Source organism: Motacilla alba, chromosome 11 (genome assembly GCF_015832195.1).
Source record: "Motacilla alba alba isolate MOTALB_02 chromosome 11, Motacilla_alba_V1.0_pri, whole genome shotgun sequence".
Classification (NCBI taxonomy): Eukaryota; Metazoa; Chordata; class Aves; order Passeriformes; family Motacillidae; genus Motacilla; species Motacilla alba.
The window spans coordinates 19,174,458-19,194,748 of NC_052026.1; the positions used below are offsets into that span (position 1 = coordinate 19,174,458).

General features: G+C 47.4%; 1 protein-coding gene across 4 annotated transcripts in view; it reads left to right on the forward strand.

Annotated features, from left to right (window-relative positions):
• The first annotated feature begins 6,097 nt into the window (after positions 1–6,097).
• Positions 6,098–20,291, forward strand: part of LOC119705404 (BTG3 associated nuclear protein) — a 112,027-nt gene continuing 97,833 nt past the window's right edge. For all 4 annotated transcript variants that reach the window (XM_038147752.1, XM_038147753.1, XM_038147754.1 and 1 more), the window contains exons 1-4: positions 6,098–6,235; positions 17,454–17,595; positions 18,406–18,500; positions 19,667–19,866. In XM_038147752.1, coding sequence (XP_038003680.1) covers positions 17,526–17,595; positions 18,406–18,500; positions 19,667–19,866 — 365 coding nt within the window. In that variant the 5' untranslated portion in view covers positions 6,098–6,235; positions 17,454–17,525. The remainder of the gene's footprint in view (positions 6,236–17,453; positions 17,596–18,405; positions 18,501–19,666; positions 19,867–20,291) is intronic.

Genomic DNA, 20,291 nt, shown 5'->3' on the forward strand with positions numbered 1-20,291 from the left:
GCCACAGCAAAGGGTCCCCTGGCATTCCCAGCCCCTGTGAGTGACTAAGTGACAATCCAGGTCTAAGGTCCAATCCAGGAGGGAGTAGCAAAAGGAGACAGCAGCAAAGCTAAGCAGCAAAAAACATCCCAATTCCTCCCCAGAAACAGAAACAAAGATAAACCTGAAGCCAAGAGCCCCAGCAGCAGAGCTGAGGCTTAAATGGGCTCCTGGCCCATCGCGGTGGGTGGAGGCTGCAGGTGAGGATTATGGAGGTCATTAAAACTTAATTTAAAAATCCCTCAGGCTCATGACAAAATGTGTTATTTACACAACCCAATGTGATTATTTTTCTCCATTAAATACCTGAATGGGTATACTTCAAAAACTCCAGACTCCATCAATGACAGAGCAAGAAGTGATAATGATAACAGCGTTAACATTCTACTGTTAAACCCTACTCTGTTCTTAATTTATAAGTTACCTTTGAAATCTTTTAAATGGTTTTGATTTGTGTTCTGTTGGGTTTTTTAAATTTATTTTTAACAAATGGGTGTTTTGAATTAGAAGTTTTTGGTGATATTTTCATGAGACATATCTGCCTGTGTGCCCTGTCTTATCACTCAGGGTGGCAGGGCAGGGCTCAGGCTCAGGGAATCCTCTTTGGTAGCCTGAAGTAGCCAGCTGAGCTGTGCTATTTATTATTCCAACCCCTCCTGTTTAGCAGAGGTTTCCTTCCTGCCTGTCATTTATTCCCTGAGCTGCCAGCACTGCCTGTATTGTCAGCTCTGAACTGGAATATCAACTGTTCTTCATCCCTGGCTAATGTGGGTGAGGAGTGTGACTGTGCACAATGAAACTGGGCTTGTTTTTCTTCACAGAAATGAAACAAGGCAAAATTTAGAATTTTCTTGCTGTCACCCATCTGACTTTTGCTGTCAGTGCCTCCAGACTGAGCAGAGAGAATCAATAACTGTTTTGGTTTTTTTTTATTTCTAGAGCATTGCCAGTACTTAGTTGCTTTTATATTACATTGCCATTGTTCATATTAATTGTGCTACTTGCAGAGGGAAAATCACCTCCTCACTGCAGTGTGTCCGAGGAATCTGATCCCCAGGCATCCTCCTTGGAAGGCTGTTCCCACCCTAGTGTTGTAGGTCAAACCCAGTAATTCAGCAAAAAATACAGTGTTACAGCTTTACTGCAATTAGATATCATGGAAGTGATTTAATTGCGAACATTTTCCTCACCTAATCATTGTCTAATTGGCAGGACAGTCAAGTTGTGGGATGCTGCCTGGGAATTTTGCTGCTGAGGAGTGGAAACCTCTGTGGAGTGACTAACAAAGTCACTTAGTGCAGGTTCCCCACAGCAGCCAGGCCATCCCTGGGTGCCTTTGCCCCTCATTTCCCTGAGGATTGCCTCACACTTCCCATGGCAGATTTTTACTTGAGGAAAGCTTTTTTTTTTGATGTCCACATTTTGCTGGGACACTGAGCTGAGCTCAGAGGCTGCGGAACCTCTGCTTGTTCATTCTCTCTCTTGCATTGGAGTCCCCAGTCACGACAGAACATTCCGGATTTGTCCCCATGAGTGCTGAGCAGGGGGAACTCCTGAGATGTCCTGGGAAGTTCTGCCTGATGCAGACCATGCATCCCTGCCAGGGAGCACTCCAGGATCTACTGGAGAACACCTGGAATGGGAGAAAAACTCTGTCTCCAGAGCTTTGCAGTGCCCAGGCTGAAGGGAAACGCAGGATTTCACCATCCCAAGGGTTGGAATTTGCCTCTGGACGAGGTTCTGGCTGACCTGGGTTGCCCTGAAGAGCAGCCCTGCCCTCCTGCCTCTGCCACGTGGAGCTGTGTGGAAACCTGCTCAGGGACATTCTGCCACCCTGGCCACGGCTGGACATCTCCAGTCAGTTTATTTTACCTCTCACACCTGAAATGTTGGAGTTACAAATAATTTTGGAAGTGTTGAAATGGGTGCATGTCCAGAATGAGGAGATGGTGAAATTCTGCTTAGAATCACAGAAGGATAAAATCCTCTACAATCTGTAGGTGGAATGAATCCCCTTCAGGCTCTGATAATCCCCCCAAAAATACTCAAATTATAATGGTGTCTGACCAAATAAATGTGGTCTGGGGCAAACCTGAGCAGAGCTGGGCAAACGGGGCAAATCTCAGGTGGGTAGGGGAGGTAAGAGGTAAGAGAGATCTTCTGGATCCTTCTTCTCCTGCTCTTCTCTCACAGGATCTGTGAGAGATCCTGGAAGAGCCCAGCCAGGCAAAGTGTAAACACAGGGCTTATGCCAGGGGCACGTTTCTTGAAGGGAAGGAGCCTCCCATAATTTGTTTTTCGGGTTTTTTTGTTTGTTTGTTTGTTTTTTTTTTTTTTGTTTTTTTTTTTTCCCCAGGATGTGTCCAGGGAGATGAAGGAGTCTGTAAATAAATAAGAGAACATCGAGGTTGTGCCTGACCCTTCTCACCTTTTTCCTCAGACTGGCAGAAGTGACCCTACAGGACCATGGACTGTGACCAGACGGGTGGTAAATCGTGCCACAATGTTTCTCCCTCTGCTGAGGGGATCCAGGGCCTTTTCTTTCATCCCTGTTCATGGAAATTAGGAGTATTTTCATTGAATGAAGTGGAGTTGGCTCAGCAGAAACCAGAATGAGACCCGAGTATTGATACAGAGGTCCAGGAGCAAAACCCACTTGATGCTGCCCTGTTTTCTGTTACAAACCACAGAACAATTCTGAGGGGATTGAAAATGGATGTGGCAGCTGGAAATGAAATGATGAGCTTCTCCTCATATGCTGCTACAGCACATTTACAAATAATATCAATATTCTCTTGGTTGAAGAGTATTTTATGTAACTTTTCCTTAAGCATCACTGTCACAATACAGGACAGGCTGTGTTCATAAGGCTGGTTTGTTTCCCTTTCCAGTTACACGAGATATTACAGAGAAAATGAATAAACCCAAGCAGAAAGAAATTAATAAACAGGGGAGCTTCAAGTACTCTTTTTACTTGGATGTAATTGAGGATTTTATCCTTAGGAAACAAAATTATTCTTCCAGCAAATACTCTGGAGTGATTTCTGTGCCCTGCTCACATCTTCCCCATCCCTTTTTCCTGTGTCCTCATGCTCAGCACTGAGGATAATTATGGATGTCTGTCACATGTTTAAACAAAAGCTTTGTTTGGCAACCTTTCTTTTTCTGCTGCAGCTGCAAAATTGTGTGCACAGTGTGTTAATTTTTTACCTTTGATGCTATGGGGTTTTTTTTCCCCTAATGAAAAAAAAAAAAAAGGAAACCAATGAATGAGATCCCAATCTCTCCTGATCCACACAAAACATGTGAAAGCAGCAACTTCCTTAGAAAACAATAGTAAATGAATGCTGAGAGCAGGGTGAAATAAGCTGCATACTTCCTGGAAGCAAATTACTCCTCATAACATGGCAAAGCACAGACATAAAAAGCAAGAGACTGAAAAATAAAATAAAAAAGAGAGCATGAAAATGTGAGGAAATAAAACAACAAAGAAATCCCTTGTTTTATTTGGGACAGCAGACTAACAGGGCAACAGGGGGTATTTTCTCCTGTAAAATTAAAAAATTAAATGATATATTAGCAGCTTGAAGTTCTCAGTTGCTTTTATGTGAGGATAGGAAATTAAGGATGGATTTGATGTAGGTGCTTGAGCAAATTATCATGGTTTAAATCAGAACAAACCTCCCAGTGTATCAAGTTCTTCTTGGCATTTGCTCATAGGCAGACTTATTCCAGGGTAAAGTGAAGCCCTCACTCACTAAATGGGGATTACACTGAATTTCTTTCAATTATTGCAGAAATAGTCACGGGAGCTCAGTTTTGGCAGCAGCTGAAGCTCAGGAGACCGTGAAGCACAGGAAGCAATTACCCTTTGGTCAGTCACTCATTGGTACTGGGAATCAAAGACTAAAAAGCCAACTCTGGCCCTTCAGATTCAGCAGAAATATCCTTTTCCTCCTGCTGCTTCCCAGTGTTTCCAGTCAGACTTTGAGCTGCGTGAAGTGTTTGTCATTTCTGGCTGTGCAGTCTCAAGGAAACACGGGGTAAACCATGATAAAGGAGTCTTTCCATGATTTACTGGTGTCATCCATAATTTTAAAAAGAAATGCCTCCTGGTTTGGAAAAAAATCCAAATTCATTGCTCTGGTACAGAGAGAAAAACTCTTCCAAACTCTGCCGAGGTAATTGTGGATCCTCAGCCGCTGGATCAGAGTGGGCTGGCAGGAGGAGGTGCTGCAGCCTCCCTTGGGATAAATTGTTTTATTTGTTTATTCTGCCGTTATCTCTGATCACAGCCACAGACATCAGTTGGATCCCGCCAGTATTTCCTGCAGTTAATTTGAGCTAAATTAACTTTGGGCAAATACCATAACTGGTTTATGACACTGAAAGATTTATGTTTGTGTTGGGAAATGATTCATGGCTCTCCAGAGGAGAAGCGCCTCACACCTCCAGCAAACAGGAGTTAGTCATCTTTGGGATGGCAATATTATGAAAATATGAGAAAACAGGGCAGCTTTTACATCGGGCTGGTTTTAGGATGGCAAAAGCTTTTACCAGCAGCTGGAACACAGATTTTTGTATCCCTGTTTTTCCAGCTGGGACCCGCAATTGCTTGAGTCGGGCAGAAACTCTTTAGCAAAACTGTTGCAGGGCAAATCGGTGCAGCAAAGCGTGAAATAATCCAGTGTGAAAAGTCAGATTCTAAGTAGTTTAACCTTTGAACTGCCTAATCTGCTTGTGAAGGGGGAGAACACGGTAAATAAATCAACAGGCTCAGCTGAGCACTCCCAAACCTGCACCAGGGAGCAATTTCCCAACACACCAGGCCTGCAGGCGTCTGGAGAACCACTTACAGCTGCGCCAGGGTGGATTCAGCTGTGTGACATGGCACTGGAGAACCTCATTAGGCATCTTATTTAGGAATTTTTATTTGTCTTATTTAGGGAATGTTTTAATGCACAAGTCTGGAAGTCGCTGCTGGCTAGTGAAGCTGAAAAGTGAAGTGTGGTTGGTCTTTATTGGGCAACACTGTGCTATATAAAGACATAAAATCGTCTAATCTTTGTCCTCTTCCAGAGCCATTTGCATACACTTCCTCCGTGGCTCTTTTTTGGGGTTTTTTTGCATATTTTTATCATCCCCAGAAGGTTCACGGCGCGTTCCCCACCTTCTCCCAGCCCTCCTGTTCTCGCAGCACACACGGGAGTGACAGAGGAGCGAGGCTGCTGAGCCAATTTAGCAAATTCCCACTTCAGCCTGCTGCTCGGCGTGCTCTGGGCACCGTGACATTTCTGTCCTTAGCACCACAGTGACATCCAGCCCATCCCAGCCCCGAGCCCAGGAGCTGTCAGAGCGGGGAGGAATCTGATGGAAGGAGCAGATGATGGGAAAGGCGTGAATGATTTTGGAGGTGCAGATTGCTGTTTCATCTGCCAGCTCTGCCGGCCGAGTGCTGCGGACATTGTGGGGCTGGAGCGTGTCCAGGGAAGGGAATGGAGCTGGGAAGGGGCTGGAGAATCCTGAAGGAGCTGGAGAATTCCTGAGGGAGCTGGGAAGGGGCTGGAGAATCCTGAGGGGGCTCAGCCTGGAGAAAAGGAGGCTCAGGGGGCCCTCCTGGCTCTGCACAGCTCCTGCCAGGAGGGGACAGGTCCCAGGAGCAGGGACAGGAGCAGAGGGAACGGCCTCAGGCTGGGCCAGGGCAGGCTCAGGGTGGACAGCAGCAGGAATTTCCCCATGGAAAGGGGGGTCAGGGATTGGCAGTGCCCAGGGAGGGTTGCAGTGCCCATCCCTGGAGGTGTGCCAGCAATTCCTGAGGTGGCACTCAGTGCTCCTCAGGGCTGGGGACGAGGTGGGGACGGGGCACAGCTGGGACTCGACGATCCCGGAGCTCTTTCCCACCCTCAGCGACCCTGCGATTCCGCGATTCCCTGACTACACTTCCCGGCACGCCCCGCGCCGCCCCGCGCGTACTACAGGTCCCGGCGTGCTCCTGCGGGGGCGCGCGCGCTGCCCTCTGGGACTCGTAGTCCGGTCCCCGCTGCGGCGCCTCGGCGGGGAAGGGCGGGGGCATCGGCGCGCGCGGGCGCGGCGCGTGCGCGGCGCGGGGCCCCCGGCCGGATCTCTCGCGAGGAAGGACGCCATTATCGCAGCCGCCGCACAAAACACCACGAGAACTCGGCGCCCGCCTCACACGGTAACGCGGCGCCCCGCGGGCGGGAGCCTCCGCTAGCGCGGCCACCCCCGGCCGCCCGCACGGCCCCGCACGGGGACACCGAGCACACACCGCGCACCCGCCGGCCTCCCCGGGCCGCGAGCCGGCGGGGAGGGAGCGGCCGAGGCGGGGGGGCCGCGCGCCCCCCCCTCCGCCTCCCCTCATCGCTCTCATGGGGGTCGCCCGTGGCTCGATAGCGGGGAGAAAGTCCTCCCGGTGAGGGCGCTGAGGCCCTGGCACAGGTGCCCGGAGAAGCTGGGGCTGCCCCTGGATCCCTGGCAGTGCCCAAGGCCAGGCTGGACAGGGCTCGGAGCAGCCTGGGATGGTGGAAGGTGTCCGTGGCAGGGGTGGAACGGGATGAGCTCTGATGTCCCTTCCACCCAAAGGTTTGGCTCTTCCCCGCTCCGCTCCGGGGCTCAGCCCTTGCCGGGCTCCCCGGTGCCGGGCTCGGTGTCCCGCTGTCCCCCCGGGATGTATTTGGGGCTGGGCTGGCAGCGCTCTCCGTGCTCCTGGTGCGGCAGGCTCCGGAGCAGCCCCGCGTGTGCTCATTCAGTGCCTGGCAGGCTTTTCCACATCCGTAGCAGGGTTGGTGTTTTCTATCCTCTTCATGCCAGCCGGCTGTTTGACATTGAGTGCTTTCGATGGGATATTGAGAAGGAATTCTTCCCTGTGCGGGTGCTGAGGCTCTGGCACAGCTTTCCCTGGAGCTGCCCTGCATCCCTGGCAGTGCCCAGTGCCAGGCTGGACAGGGCTTGGAGCAGCCGGGGACAGTGGAAGGTGTCCCTGCTCATGGCAGGGGTGGAACGAGATGAGCTTTCAAGTCCCTTCCCACCCAAACTATTCCAGGATTCTCTCAACACACTCGGTATCCCTATGCCCTTATTTGCAATTCAAGTGTTGCCTCCTTTTTCTTCCCCCCCACCCCCCCGCCCTGGTTTTTTTTTTTTTTTTTGTTTTATTTTTAAATCCATCCACAGTGGCAAGTTGTGTACTTCACCAAATATAGTCATTTTATCCTGCTATGGCACGGATAGTTTATGGATCAGTTTATTTTTGGAGCTCTCCGGGGAAGACTTTTTGAAGTAAACAAGGGTTATTAGCAACTGAGAGATTGCTTTGGTGGAAGCAGCTTTAAAATGGTGTTTTGGAGTGACTTTTGGTACTTTCTTGCCTTCTGTGTGAGGTTACCTGAGGTGTGGTGTCCTATAGATACCAAGATTTCACGAGGCAAACCTGACATTTGTACAGCTTTAAATATTCCAACCAAGATTTTAAAATATCAAACAAAAAGGTGTCTGAATTTCATAGCAGTGACTCTTGAAACAGAGAGTGCTCTCTGTTAGGAAGCTTTTGTATATATAATTATATATATTTCAAATGGTTGTTTACAGAAATGCACCAGAATAACAAGACTTTGATTCTGAAACCCTGAGCACCTTTTCCCATCATTAAATGGAAGTAGCTCCATTTTCAGTAACAGATGTTAGGAAGAAAGATTAATTCATTTATTGAGAGAATAAAACCGATGGAGGTTGGATTTGGGAAACATTCCATCTTCTCCAGAGGACACAAACATTTTGGAACTTTGTTTTTTCAATTTATCATCTCTTCCACACTTGGGTTTTCTGTCTGAGTCACCCAGCCATGTGAAAGTTGTGTGGTTCCAGAGCAGGTGGTAATTAAGGTTCTTTTAAATGACTAATTGATTAATAACATCCAGAGTAATTTAATAAAACCATTAAGGGCGTGGTGCTAATTAGCAATGCTCACAGCTGCAGCTTCCAGAAGCACCTGCTCCAAGAAATAAGGTTGGAAAAAGGCTCCTTTCCTGCCTGTGCTGCTTTTGCCATCCTTTTTTCTGGAATTTTGGGCAATCAGGTGAGGAGAAATGAGCTTTTAGTCACAGCTCAGAGCTGCTGATTGTGGATTTACCTTGGCTTGGGAAGGAGTTGGGCTGTCCCAGGGGATTCACACCCAGGGAATTCCAGGTTTGCCAGGACTTGAGTTTGCCTCTGGTTTTCTCTTGAGCTTCACCCTCCTCTTGTAAAGCTTTGTAGGTGCAGGCACAAGACACGGCTTCGATGTGTCAGAATTCCAGGGTCTTCCTTTCATGTGTCAGAATTCCAGGGTTCTCCTTTACTTTATTAAAATTTCAGGGTCTTCCTTCATTGTGTCAGAATTCCAGGGTTCTCCTTTATTAAAATTCCAGTGTTCTCCTTTATTTTGTTAGAATTTCCAGGGTTTTCCTCTATTTTGTTAGAATTTCCAGGGTTTTCCTTTATTTTGCTAGAATTTCCAGGGTTTTCATCTCTTTCCTTGAAGGAGCCCTGGCATTGGAGTTGCTGGGATTGAGCCTCTTGTAGGAGGAGGCAGAGCAAAGCCAGTGGTTGGATGTAGAACCACAAAATGTCTTTGCATGCAGAACTTTGCCAATAAAATTTTGGTCACAGGTTGATTTCCTGTAGTTTGAAACTCCATATTTAGTTACTGACAGTTGAAATAACTTTATTTTTTTCCCTATCCATATCATTGAAAGGCTAATAATCACCTTTTTTTTTTTTTTTTTTTTCTTTCCCAAGTAAAATAAAAGGAATAAAATATCTTCACAGTCACGTAAACCACTTGTTTCCTTGCAGGTTTAGGTTTTTAAAGGTGCTGGAAAATAGTGAATTTTGCAACCAGTTAGACTGAAAAACATACGAAAGGTTTAACTTCATCACGCCCTTGGTATGTGGGACTTGAAATAAAACAATTTGTGGTGGTGTCTGTTGAACAGAATCATTTGATGTTGCTTCCTGTTTGTAACCCCTGACTTAGAGCACTTAAGGGAAAAGTTCAAACCTGAAAAATCTGAGTTTTACCATGGAGAAGAATGGAGGGAATTGGTGGCAGTGGGGAGTTCCCGTCCCTGCTCCTCAGCTACAAACAGCCCAACCTGATCCTCCCTAGCACCCTCTGAAATGGAACTCTGGGGAGTTTAAAGCTGAATTTAGTCGGGATTTTTCTGTTAACAACAGGGAGGGGAGCTGCCAAGCCAGGATCAGGTGGTGTGAATGAAAATTCAGAATTAGAGGCAGGATGGAGAGTCGGGCTCTGCTCCAGGGAGCAGGGACAGGAGCAGAGGGAACGGCCTCAGGCTGGGCCAGGGCAGGCTCAGGGTGGACAGCAGCAGGAATTTTCCCATGGAAAGGGGGGTCAGGGACTGGCAGTGCCCAGGGAGGGTTGCAGTGCCCATCCCTGGAGGTGTCCCAGCAATTCCTGAGGTGGCACTCAGTGCTCTGGGCTGGGGACGGGGCACAGGGTGAACTCCACGACCCCAGAACTCTTTTCCACCCTCAGTAATCCTATGGAAATAATTCAGATTTTGAAGAGCTGCTCCATTCATGTTTCCCTACTGAAATGATGCTCTTCATCAGTTTATCTTCATTAATATTTTTTTGGCAAGAATTTGAACATCCTGCTCTCTCTCTGTTACCAAGCAGTGCTAAGGTCTGGTTTGGCAGCTGGAGTGGTTTTTTTTTCCTTGGTGCCTGCAGCAGGAAAATCCATTAGAAGACTTTGGAGTGAGCAGGTTGTATTTGATGTTGGCTTTCCTGCTTTTTTTGTAGTAGCAGCAGCCTGTGCCAACGCCGGGGGCTGTCCTTGTCTCCTCTGGAATTGCTGGATCAGAAAATTTTTCCAGTGTATTGAGGACTAACAGTGCACATATTAGGAAAAAACAAGAAAAAACTATAAATTATTACTATTACTTTCTTTTGTTGCTAAAGGTAAGCTGGCAGGCCAAGAGAGAATGGCCCTGGAGAAGGAGGGATAAGTGGGATATTGGGAATGAATTCCTCCCTATGGGTGGGGAGCCCTGGCACAGATTCCCAGAGAATTGTGGCTGCCCCTGGATCCCTGGCACTGCCCAAGGCCAGGCTGGAGGCTTGGAGCAGCCTGGGCTGGTGGAAGGTGGATGAAACTAATCCTGAAGTTTGAATTTCCTGGAATAATGGAATACCCTGAGCTGGAAGGACCCACAGGGTTCCTCCAGTCCAGGGCATTCCCAAATTCCCACCCTGGGCATCCCTGGCAGCGCTGTCCCACCTCTCCTGGAGCTGTGGCAGCCTCGGGGCTGTGCCCGTTCCCTGGGGAGCCTGGGCAGTGCCAGCACCCGCTGGGGGAAGAACCTTTCCCTGATCTCCACCCTAAACCTGCCCTGGAAGTCCTTGCAGGATTTTTGTTCCCAATAAAAATCCTCCATCTAGCGGCTGAAAACAAGAAAGCAACGGGACGGGATTTGCTGTCCAGCTCTGCTCTCACTTTTGCTGCTTTTCAGCAAACCCTACAAATTGTGCCTGGTGTGAATGCTCCCTGTCGGGAATAATCCCACCGGGATCCGCAATTCCAGCCTGTGTCTTAGGGCCCGCAGTCTGCAGGCACTCAGCTCCTGCCCGGGGCTGGGCTGCCGAATCCAGCGGGATCGAGTGGCTGTGAGCCGAGTTCAGGCCCTGGCAGCGTGTGCAGGCACCTGAGAGCAGAGCCGGGACACGTGTGAACATTTCCTGCCCAGCTCCCGGGGAATAATCCCATCCTGGCTGTGCCGGGGCGGGCTGGCACGCGGCAGCAGGGCTTGTACAAGATCCATAGGGAATTTGGGCTGGGACTGCTGCTTTGTGTGACCACCCACTGCCGTTCCTCGTGCCTGGGAGGACGCTGGGAAGCAGGGAAGGCGTTCCTGGGTTATTTGTTGGGTGTTGTGTTAGGATGGGTGCCAGGCTTAGAAGAGCTGGGAAAAGACATCCAAGCAAAACAGTGCCTCGTACCAGGTGGAATGAAAAAAAAAAAAACCCTAAAAAGCAAATATTTCTGAAGGCAAAACAATAACCCAACAATAATAATGGCAGCTTTTGTGGTAATACTTGAGAATTTCTGCCTCCCTGGGAGGTTTTCTACTCCAGAAAGTTTCCAGCTCCTTTATTCCTGGAGCAACTGTTTCCTCTTTTTGGTTGCTAGCTGAATTTTACCACTTGCACTGGAGTCCATCACCATAATACCTCTGTGAGTGATTTTTATTTGATATATCTATCTCCAGAATGTTGTGGCTGGTGTCCTGGTTTTCCCAGATAGGGAATATTTCTTTTTTCTTTTTTTTTTTTTTTTTTTGAGACTTGTCACTTTTCCTGATCTTTGGCTGAATCAAAGCTGCTTGTCTACTGTTACACTCATTTTTAAGCTGTTAAACTGAAATGTTTGTGTGGTTTCGCTATGAAATTTAATTGAAACACAATATTTTTCATTGCCTTTTGAGGTGGATTGAGGATAAGGGTGACAGCCAAACAGATGCTGAGAAAAATTATTCTCATTTGTAGCTTTGGGTAGTAAGAAGGAAGTGTAAATCTGATCTCTTCCTCCTAAAATGAGTTTTAATTCTCATTGTGATGGGCTGCAGAGACCTGGGGCTCCAAGGAAGCTCTTGGATTTATGGTGCTTTGAGCCCTGCGTGCTCTTAAATTGTTGTTTTTTACTGTGTTCCATTTGCACTGGTGAGGCTTTTTTGGGAATTGGTGCAGGAAGGCTTCATTCCAGCTGCCAACCAAGGGGATTTTATCATGGAGGAAAAGCCAGGCTCTGGGTTACAGAATGGGTGCAGGTCACAGAGAGACTGAAATGAGAATTGTTGTGTCCTGGGCTTTGTAACTCCGGGGAATAACTTCATGTGTGGAATTATCCCAACATTCCCAGCTGTGCCCTTGGAGCTGCTCCAGAGGCTGTTCCCCAGGACCCTCCGGGGGGTCACAGCTGTGCCAGGGGTTTGCAGCCTCCAGAGGGGGATTCTTCTTCCTGGAGACCTTCCCAGGGACAGTCCTGTCCTGCTCTTGGGCTGCTGCTTTGCTGGGATTCCACAGTTTGCTTCCCAGGTGGAGTTAAGTGGGAATATTCCTTCCCCTAGGTCAGTGCCCCTCTGGGCTGTTTCCCTGCAGGGATGAGACCTCAGGGATTTAAATAAAAACCGAATTAATGAGTATTTTGTCCTCTGCATCTTCCCTGGAGAGTGTGGATGATGTTTATACCATAATCCCTGTGCAGCTTGAGGTCATTTCTCTGCTCCTGGAGATCAGCCCTGGCCTGTGCTGGGTTTATTCCTGCCACTGGGCTGGGCTCTGTGTTCACCTGCTGTGGGAAACCTTGGGAAGTCTCACTAAATCAGAGTTTTTGCAGGATAAGGACCCTTGGCTCAGAAAAACAGGCTGCTGGGCTCAATTAATTAATTCAGTTCATTCAGGGGGAATGGTTTTCCATGGACAGGGGCAGGGAGAGATGGGGTATTGGGAAGGAATGAGGGTGCTGAGGCCCTGGGATGGATTTCCCAGAGCAGCTGTGGCTGCCCCTGCATCCCTGGCAGTGCCCAAGGCCAGGCTGGACAGGGCTTGGAGCAGCCTGGGAGATGTCCCCTGGAATGAGATGATCCTCAATGCCCCTTCCCACCCCAACAATTCCATGATTCCTTGGATAAAGATATTTGGAACAGAAATTCCACATTTGAGCAGTGCCTTGAATCGATTAGAAGGAAGAGTGGGATGAAGAAGAGGAAGAAGCTTTGAGGCTCTGGGGTTGGGCAGAGGGAAATGGCATTTCCCAGCTTTCCCCCCACAAGCAGCAGGAACATTTGCCACAGTGCACGTTGGAATCTGAGGGAAGTTTTTCATTTATCAATGAAAAATTTTTCATTTCATATCAATGAAATTTTTTCATTTATCAATAGCACTGGGAAATGTCCAAGAGATCTCAGCTGCTGCAGCCAGAGCAATGCAATTCCACGCTCCAGGCAGAGCTTTGGAATGTGTTTGGGTTTTTTAAAAGATGATGTTTACCCTTCCTAATTAATATGAGAGCAGGTTTCTGTTCTGGGCATGTTCTCCTGTGTTAACAAGGCATTGGATGGGTTTGATTATCCACTTTGGAATGCTGCCCCATGACCAGGGAAAGCCATCAGATATTTCAGTAAATAGCTTTGTTTACAAGGGGCTGCTCAGAAGAATTATTCAGAATTAATGTTTTAAAATAGATTAATTAAATTACATTAAACTTGTGTGTGGAAAAGCTAATCTGGAATTCAGGTGAATTTAATTTAGTTGCCTACAAATATTAATTTACTTAATTAAACAAAGGCTGATTGAGTTCTGTGTTAAGTGTATCAATTCTGAGTAAGAGTATTGGCAGAGATATTTAATGTAATTTATCTAATCAGCTTTAAATTTATATCTTTAGTTGTCTGTGATGAGTTTTTTTTGAGTATTGCAGTACTGGAGCCACTTCCAGGCAAGTGCTTACAGGGATGCTCAAGGATTTTTGCTCCTGTTTTTGGGGGAAATTGAGATAATTTTTAGTTGTAGTTTCATTTATCCAGCAGGAGCAGGTGTCTGCTGGGATCAGAGGAACAAAGTGGGGTCTGGCCTGGGGTGGGGAAAGGGGGGGCAGTGGGAGAGCTGCTCTGGAAATGGGCTGCAAGAGCTCTGAGGGGTTAAAATGTTTGGGGAACCTGGGATTTCACAGAATTGGTTATTGAGGTGGGAAGGAGCTCTGGGATGGCCCAGCTGTGCCCCGTCCCCACCTCGTCCCCATCCCCACAGCACTGAGTGCCACCTCAGGAATTGCTGGGACACCTCCAGGGATGGGCACTGCAACCCTCCCTGGGCACTGCCAGTCCCTGACCCCCCTTTCCATGGGGAAATTCCTGCTGCTGTCCACCCTGAGCCTGCCCTGGCCCAGCCTGAGGCTGCTCCCTCTGCTCCTGTCCCTGTCCCCTGCTGGCAGGAGCTGTGCAGAGCCAGGAGGGCCCCCCGAGCCTCCTTTTCTCCAGGCTGAGCCCCCTCAGCTCCCTCAGGATTCTCCAGTCCCTTCCCAGCTCCCTCAGGATTCTCCAGCCCCTTCCCAGCTCCCTCAGGATTCTCCAGCCCCTTCCCAGCTCCCTCAGGATTCTCCAGCCCCATTCCAGCTCCCTCAGGATTCTCCAGCCCCTTCCCAGCTCCCTCAGGGTTCTCCAGTCCCTTCCCAGCTCCGTCAGGAATTCTCCAAACCCTTTCCAGCTCCCTCAGGATTCTCCAGATTCTCCAGCCCTTCCCAGCTCCCTCAGGATTCTCCGTCCCCTTCCCAGCTCCCTCAGGGTTCTCCATCCCCTTCCCAGCTCCATTCCCTTCCCTGGACACGCTCCAGCCCCTCCAGGTCTGTCTTGGAGGGGCCCAAACCTGAGCAGACCCCCAGGCGTGGCCTCAGCTGTGCCAGCACAGGGGACAGTCCCTGCCCTGGGGCTGTGGCCGTGCCAGGGCTGGTGCCAGCCAGGTGCCATGGCCTCTTGCCCACCTGGCACAGCTGGGCTCCTGTTCAGCTCCTGTCCCCAGCATCCCCAGTCCCTTCCCAGCTTCCCAGCCTGGAGCTCCAGGGGTTGTTGTGACCCAAGGGCCCTGTGGAGCCTCATGGATCCGGGCTGGCCCCTCTGGAGGCACGCAGGGAAGGGGGAGTGGAGGGGGGAGGCAATCCTTCCAGGACACACCATAACCTGTTCCTCACTTTCAGAGTTGGAGGAGCTCCTGGAATTCTCTGGGAGAATCCAAAAGTGCAGCACTGATCCACCAAAAGCACTGGGCTGGAATTGGCGTGAGCCTGGCTGGCCAGGAACTCCTTTAATGGAATATTTTCCACTGCCTGGTGGAACCTTCCTCCCCATCCCCTCTCCCAGACAGGGGCAAAGTGACCATAAAATATTCCTGTGTTGATCCAACTTCCATGTGCTGCTTGGGGAGGAGAAGTGGGCATGTTCCTTGGCCCTGCTGTGGTTTATCCCCAGCTTCCTGGCTTTCTGTTAATATTTCTTTTTTATAACTGAAAATTTGTTCCTGGGAATAGCTCAGCACTGGTGGCTCGATGCCAGTGTACATACACTTAATTTAGATTTAATGGGGACTAGGGTTTCAGACAGGAGGTGGAAAAAAGGGGGAATATAGAGGAAATTTCAAGAAAAAGAGTGTTTTACGTGAGGAAAACTGGTAAATACTTCACTGAGTAAAGTACATGGAAACCATAATGGCAAAGTTACCCTGAATTTGTTGACTGAAGCTTTTTGAAGCTGATAAACTCCTGTAACTCTCATCTGTTGAATTTTGTCTGGCTTTCCCCCTTGGTTCTAAAGCAAGGCCAGCCCACGGGTAAAATTTACTGTTAGAAATGGAAATGGTGAATTTGGGAGAGGGACTCTGTTCAAGGTGTGAGAACTGCAGTGGCTGCAGCTTCCTTGGGTGTTGCTTTCCTAATCCCCAGAGCTGATAACAAATTTATTTGTTATTTTGTTTGTATTTATTTGTTTCCCCCTTTACGTTTTGCTCCGGGATGGCAGCAGAAGGGAATTTTGTCCTGGCTTTGAAAAGGCAGAATTGTGGCTAATTTCTTCCAAGCTGTCTTAGTGAAATTGGGATAAAATTCATTTAAATTGAAATAAAAACTGATGTTATGAACACACATTTCTCCGTGTGTGCTGTAGTTGCTCTGCCAGTTGTAGGTTGGTGGTTGTGCCCTTGTTTCAAGGCTCTGGGACAGAATATTTGGGTATTCCTGAGGTGAAGTTGAACACTTTCAGCCTGTGGCCCGTGAGAGGTGGACAGTGGGTGTTGGAAACAGGAAAGAATTTGGAGAAAGGTTGAATTTAGTGATTTTTAAATTTAATTTTGAAGGCACATGGTTGGATCATTGAGTTGTCTGTGCAGGGCTAGGGCTTGGATGATCCATGTGGTCCCTTCAAACTCAGGAATTTTTGTGCTAAATATGTGAAGTATTAAAGTGGAATTATACATTTATTACAATTTAATTGCAATACAATTATTGCAGTTCCTTCAGAGGAGAAATTTGTTGCTATGAGTGGTTTCAATGCAACACGTGCAGCATCAGCGAGTCCTGTCATAACCAATTCAATCACAGTGACTGCTGTAAATAATAAGCTTTTTAACAGTTCTAATTTGTTCTGATTTGGCCTTTTTTAGTGCTTGCAGTGGTGGATGTGTCCCCTGAAGCCGAGGGCAGGGCTCTCCTGGTGCAGGCCATGTGTGACAGGATGGAGCAGCACAGCTGCTTTGTTCTGCTCAGCCTGGCTGGGCACCAGGACTTCTCAGAAATGGCAAATTTCACTTGCCAAAATGGCATCCACAAGCACGGAAGGACTGCCAGGGTTTTTGGGCTCGCTGCCACACTCTGTGCTGGCCCAAAAGTCTTTCACCATGAGCAGAATTTCAAGTGACTCAGTGCTGGCAGTGCTGGTGTTTTGGGTAAACAGTTTGGAGATGTGGGGAGGCCTCCTCAGAATCCTTCTCTAGGTTATGTTGCTCTCCTAAAAATTGATCCTCTCCATGTCTGGCCTGATGGATTTCTTGGGCTCAAGTGGAAGAGGAAAATCATCGTGCATAGTTGGATTTGATTCCATGTCTGTGTTAATGGATGAATTATCATTTCCATCAGTAAATCTCCGTTTGTCTCTCCAGTGTTTTTTACTCCAGGTTAAAAAAGGGAAAAAAATCCACTGATCTCTTGGTATTCCTTGTCCAGCCCTTTGTAAAATGGGAGAAAGCACAGCTAGGAGAGATTGCAGTGATTTTATTTCATTTTTACAGGTAGAATATTTCTCTTAAAACACTAATAAATAACAGGGACTGAGAATTCCAGGGGAGCAAGGCTGAGAAATATTTTGACTTTAAAGTCAGGACCATATCCTGAAAAAGGTCTCATCAGAGCTGAGCTGTAGAAAAACCAGGCAAGTTCATCTTGAAGAAAAAAGTCAAGTTTTGCTTGAGTTGTAACACGAGGTGAGGAAACTTCTGGTTCTCACTGAGTTCAGGAAGATTTTAGAGGCCTGTTGAGATTCAGAATTTGCAGTTCTTGCAAATCTGGTGTGGATTGGAGCTTTGTGAGCTTTGAGAGTGTGAACCTGAAAGTTCTCCTTATCCCCGGGAATGTGCAAGGAAAGCTTCAGCTCCTGCTGAAGAGATTCCAGGGAGGCTCCTCCTGGAGGGGCTGCAGGAGCTGAGCTGTGGATGCGCTGGATAATCCCTTTGGACCTTGGTCATTTCTCTGAGAACTGAATTTTTTTGACTAAAGGAGAATGAACAGCTGAAGGTGTTGATGCTGTGTGAGATGTTTCACAAATATTAACCCTGTCCTTGCTGCTGTTTTGCAGGAGTGCATGCCTGGGCCAGCTCTGCCCTGGGGAGCTGCAGTGGTGCCTGAGGGGTTTTGCTGCAGGTTCTGAATGATGTCAGAGCAGGATTTGGCCGATGTGGTTCAGATTGCTGTGGAGGACCTGACTCCTGATAATCCAGGTAGGAAGAGATTTCCAGCAGTGCCCATTGCTGGAAATCACTGCTGAGCTTTTCTCTAAAATACACACCAGGGTTTTATTCCAAAAGGTGCTTTTGAAGCCCGTATCCCATGGTTTCCCTAGCCTGTCTTGTGTATCTCCGAACCCTTTAGATCAGATTATTTTATTTATTTCACTTTTCTCTTATTGCCTGTTTGTTTTTTTTTTATGCAGGGGTAGACTAACCCCAATAACAATGAAATATTCCTGCAGTCTTGCTTTTCTCCATGGTTTAGGCTTTTCCTCCAATGGGAACTGTTCCCCATCCTTTAGGAATTGTTTTATGTTTAAGACACTTTGTCTTATCCATTATTAAAATTCTTTGGACAGTCAAATTGAAAAACACTTCTGAAAGCAAATATTTGGATATCACTTGCTCAGAAATTGACTTCCTGAGTGAAAATCTATTGAGATGTTGGTCCTCTGTGGCTATTGCAAGGAAGAACAGTAATGGAAATGAGAGACACAGGCCAAAAACTGCTTTGTTGATACAAAATGAAAAAGTTACCTCAGAAATGGTCCCAAAGAGTTGGAGGAGAAGCTGGGACCTGCCAGTCCTTCAAAAGTCTTTGCTCAGCTTGTAAAGGAGCTCAAACCTGATCCCATCACCACTGTCAGATGATTGAGAGAAACCCTGAGCAAGTGTCAAAGAACACATTAAATATCTTAATTAAATTTACATGCTTTTGTTTCCTCCACTTACTGTGTTTTTAATTTGAGCTTTGTCCTCTCAGGCTCTAAATTCTGGCAATGCTTTTTTTTTCCTTGGCAGTTGTGTTGGAGAACCATGAGGTGGCAGATGATGATGTGGAACCTGCCCTGAAACGTCAGAGGATAGAAATCAACTGCCAGGATCCCTCTATTAAGGTTATTTAATGCTCTTTCCTGGGTTTCAGTTTAGGGGAAGTTATTACAAGAATGTAAAATAAACTGTTTATACCTAATGTTGGAATTATTCTGGTAGATACTTGTGCATTTTTAGGCCCAAATTTAAAAATCTAGATAATTGTGTAATTTTCCAGTGTAGAATTAGTAGCAAGAATTTGACATGCAATATAAAACTTCACCAGAATTAATTCCACTGCCCCAAAACTTCAGTATTGGGATATTTTTTGATAAAGTAAATGAAGTTGACCAAAAAGATGAACTTGAGGATGTACTTGTGTTACAATTTGTAGATCCTTTCAGCGTGTTTGGAGTTACTATTTGAAGCTAACAGCATTCTCCTGATAGATAATTCACATTTAATTCTGGCTCAGGAGCTCAGAAGCCGCCCTGCTGTGATTTAGGGTTGGTTTTTGCCCTGGAGTGTGAGTGCCTGACGAGTATTTCAGTGCCACAGACACTGTCCTGTGTAATTGGGTATTTTTGGGGTGATCCCAGGAGCTGTGTGAAGGAGGGGTTTGGGTGCTCAGTGACTGCAGGGCCACAAGATGGCACAGCTGCTGTTTGCAAAGCACACGGAGTGCACTCTTCCCTGTAATGGCCTGTTTTCCCAGGAGAGCCCAAGTGGAATATGTTTTCTTTTCAAAAAGATTGCTTAGCAAAACAGATTTTATTTATTTGCTTTTCTTGATTTGCTGTTCAGCAGGAAGCTGAAGTGAGTGGCATTAATTGTCTCCGAGATTTTTTGTGTTGATACAATTTCCACTGCAATTTATCTGTTTGGGCAGGAAAAAAAACTCGCTAACTTTATCCAGGAGGATGCATCCAGAGATTTATAATCCTTTTGTTTTCACATGTGGACTGCAAGGCTTTGGCAAGTCATTAGAAATGATTTTGCAGTGGATGAAATCATCCTGACAAAGTGCTTAGGTGAAAATGGCTTTGGCTGAGCTGCTTTTGGCTCCCAAATAAAGATCTGGATGGATCTGAGCCTGCTGAAACGCTCCTGGATGTCATCAGGGGTGGATTCTGTCACTAGACAGGCTGTGAGTTCCTTTAGGATTGCTTCCCAGTCACGTTTATCCGGAGCTTCCTCAGGAGTGGGGATAAACTCGGAGTGTTCAATGCGGGTTCTTCTCCCTCCCCAGTCGTTCCTGTACTCCATCAACCAGACCATATGCCTGAGGCTGGACAGCATCGAGGCCAAGCTGCTGGCCCTGGAGGCCACCTGCAAATCCCTGGAGGAGAAGCTGGACCTGGTCATGAACAAGCAGCACAGCCCCATCCAGGTGCCCATGGTGGCCGGGTCCCCGCTGGGCGCCACCCAGACCTGCAATAAAGTCCGATGGTAAGGACACAGCCCTGCCCACTGCCCTGACAACCCCCAGATCCAGGAGCTGGCCGTTTCCTGCTCTCTGTGCAGCTGGCAGGAGGCTGCTGGTGGAGGTAGAGTTCATTTATCTTCTTGAAGGTAATTTTTGTAGCAGTTCTGTGATGTTACTCAGAAGCAGATGCTGGTCCAGGGACAGTTTGCAGCTCTTCCCACATTTCATCCTGACTTAAAGCAGACTCCTTCATCCATCCCCTGGAAAAGCCTCAGCAGCTCTTTCAGACAGGTTTTTGAGACTTGCTCTGCTTTTATTTATAGCTGTTTTGACTTAATGAGTTCATCATCATTCTAATTGCTTCTCATTTTACTTCTCTTCACCAGAAATACAATGGGCTGTGTTTTATGAGCTTGTTTGCTAAAGAATCCTGCTAGAAAAATATCTC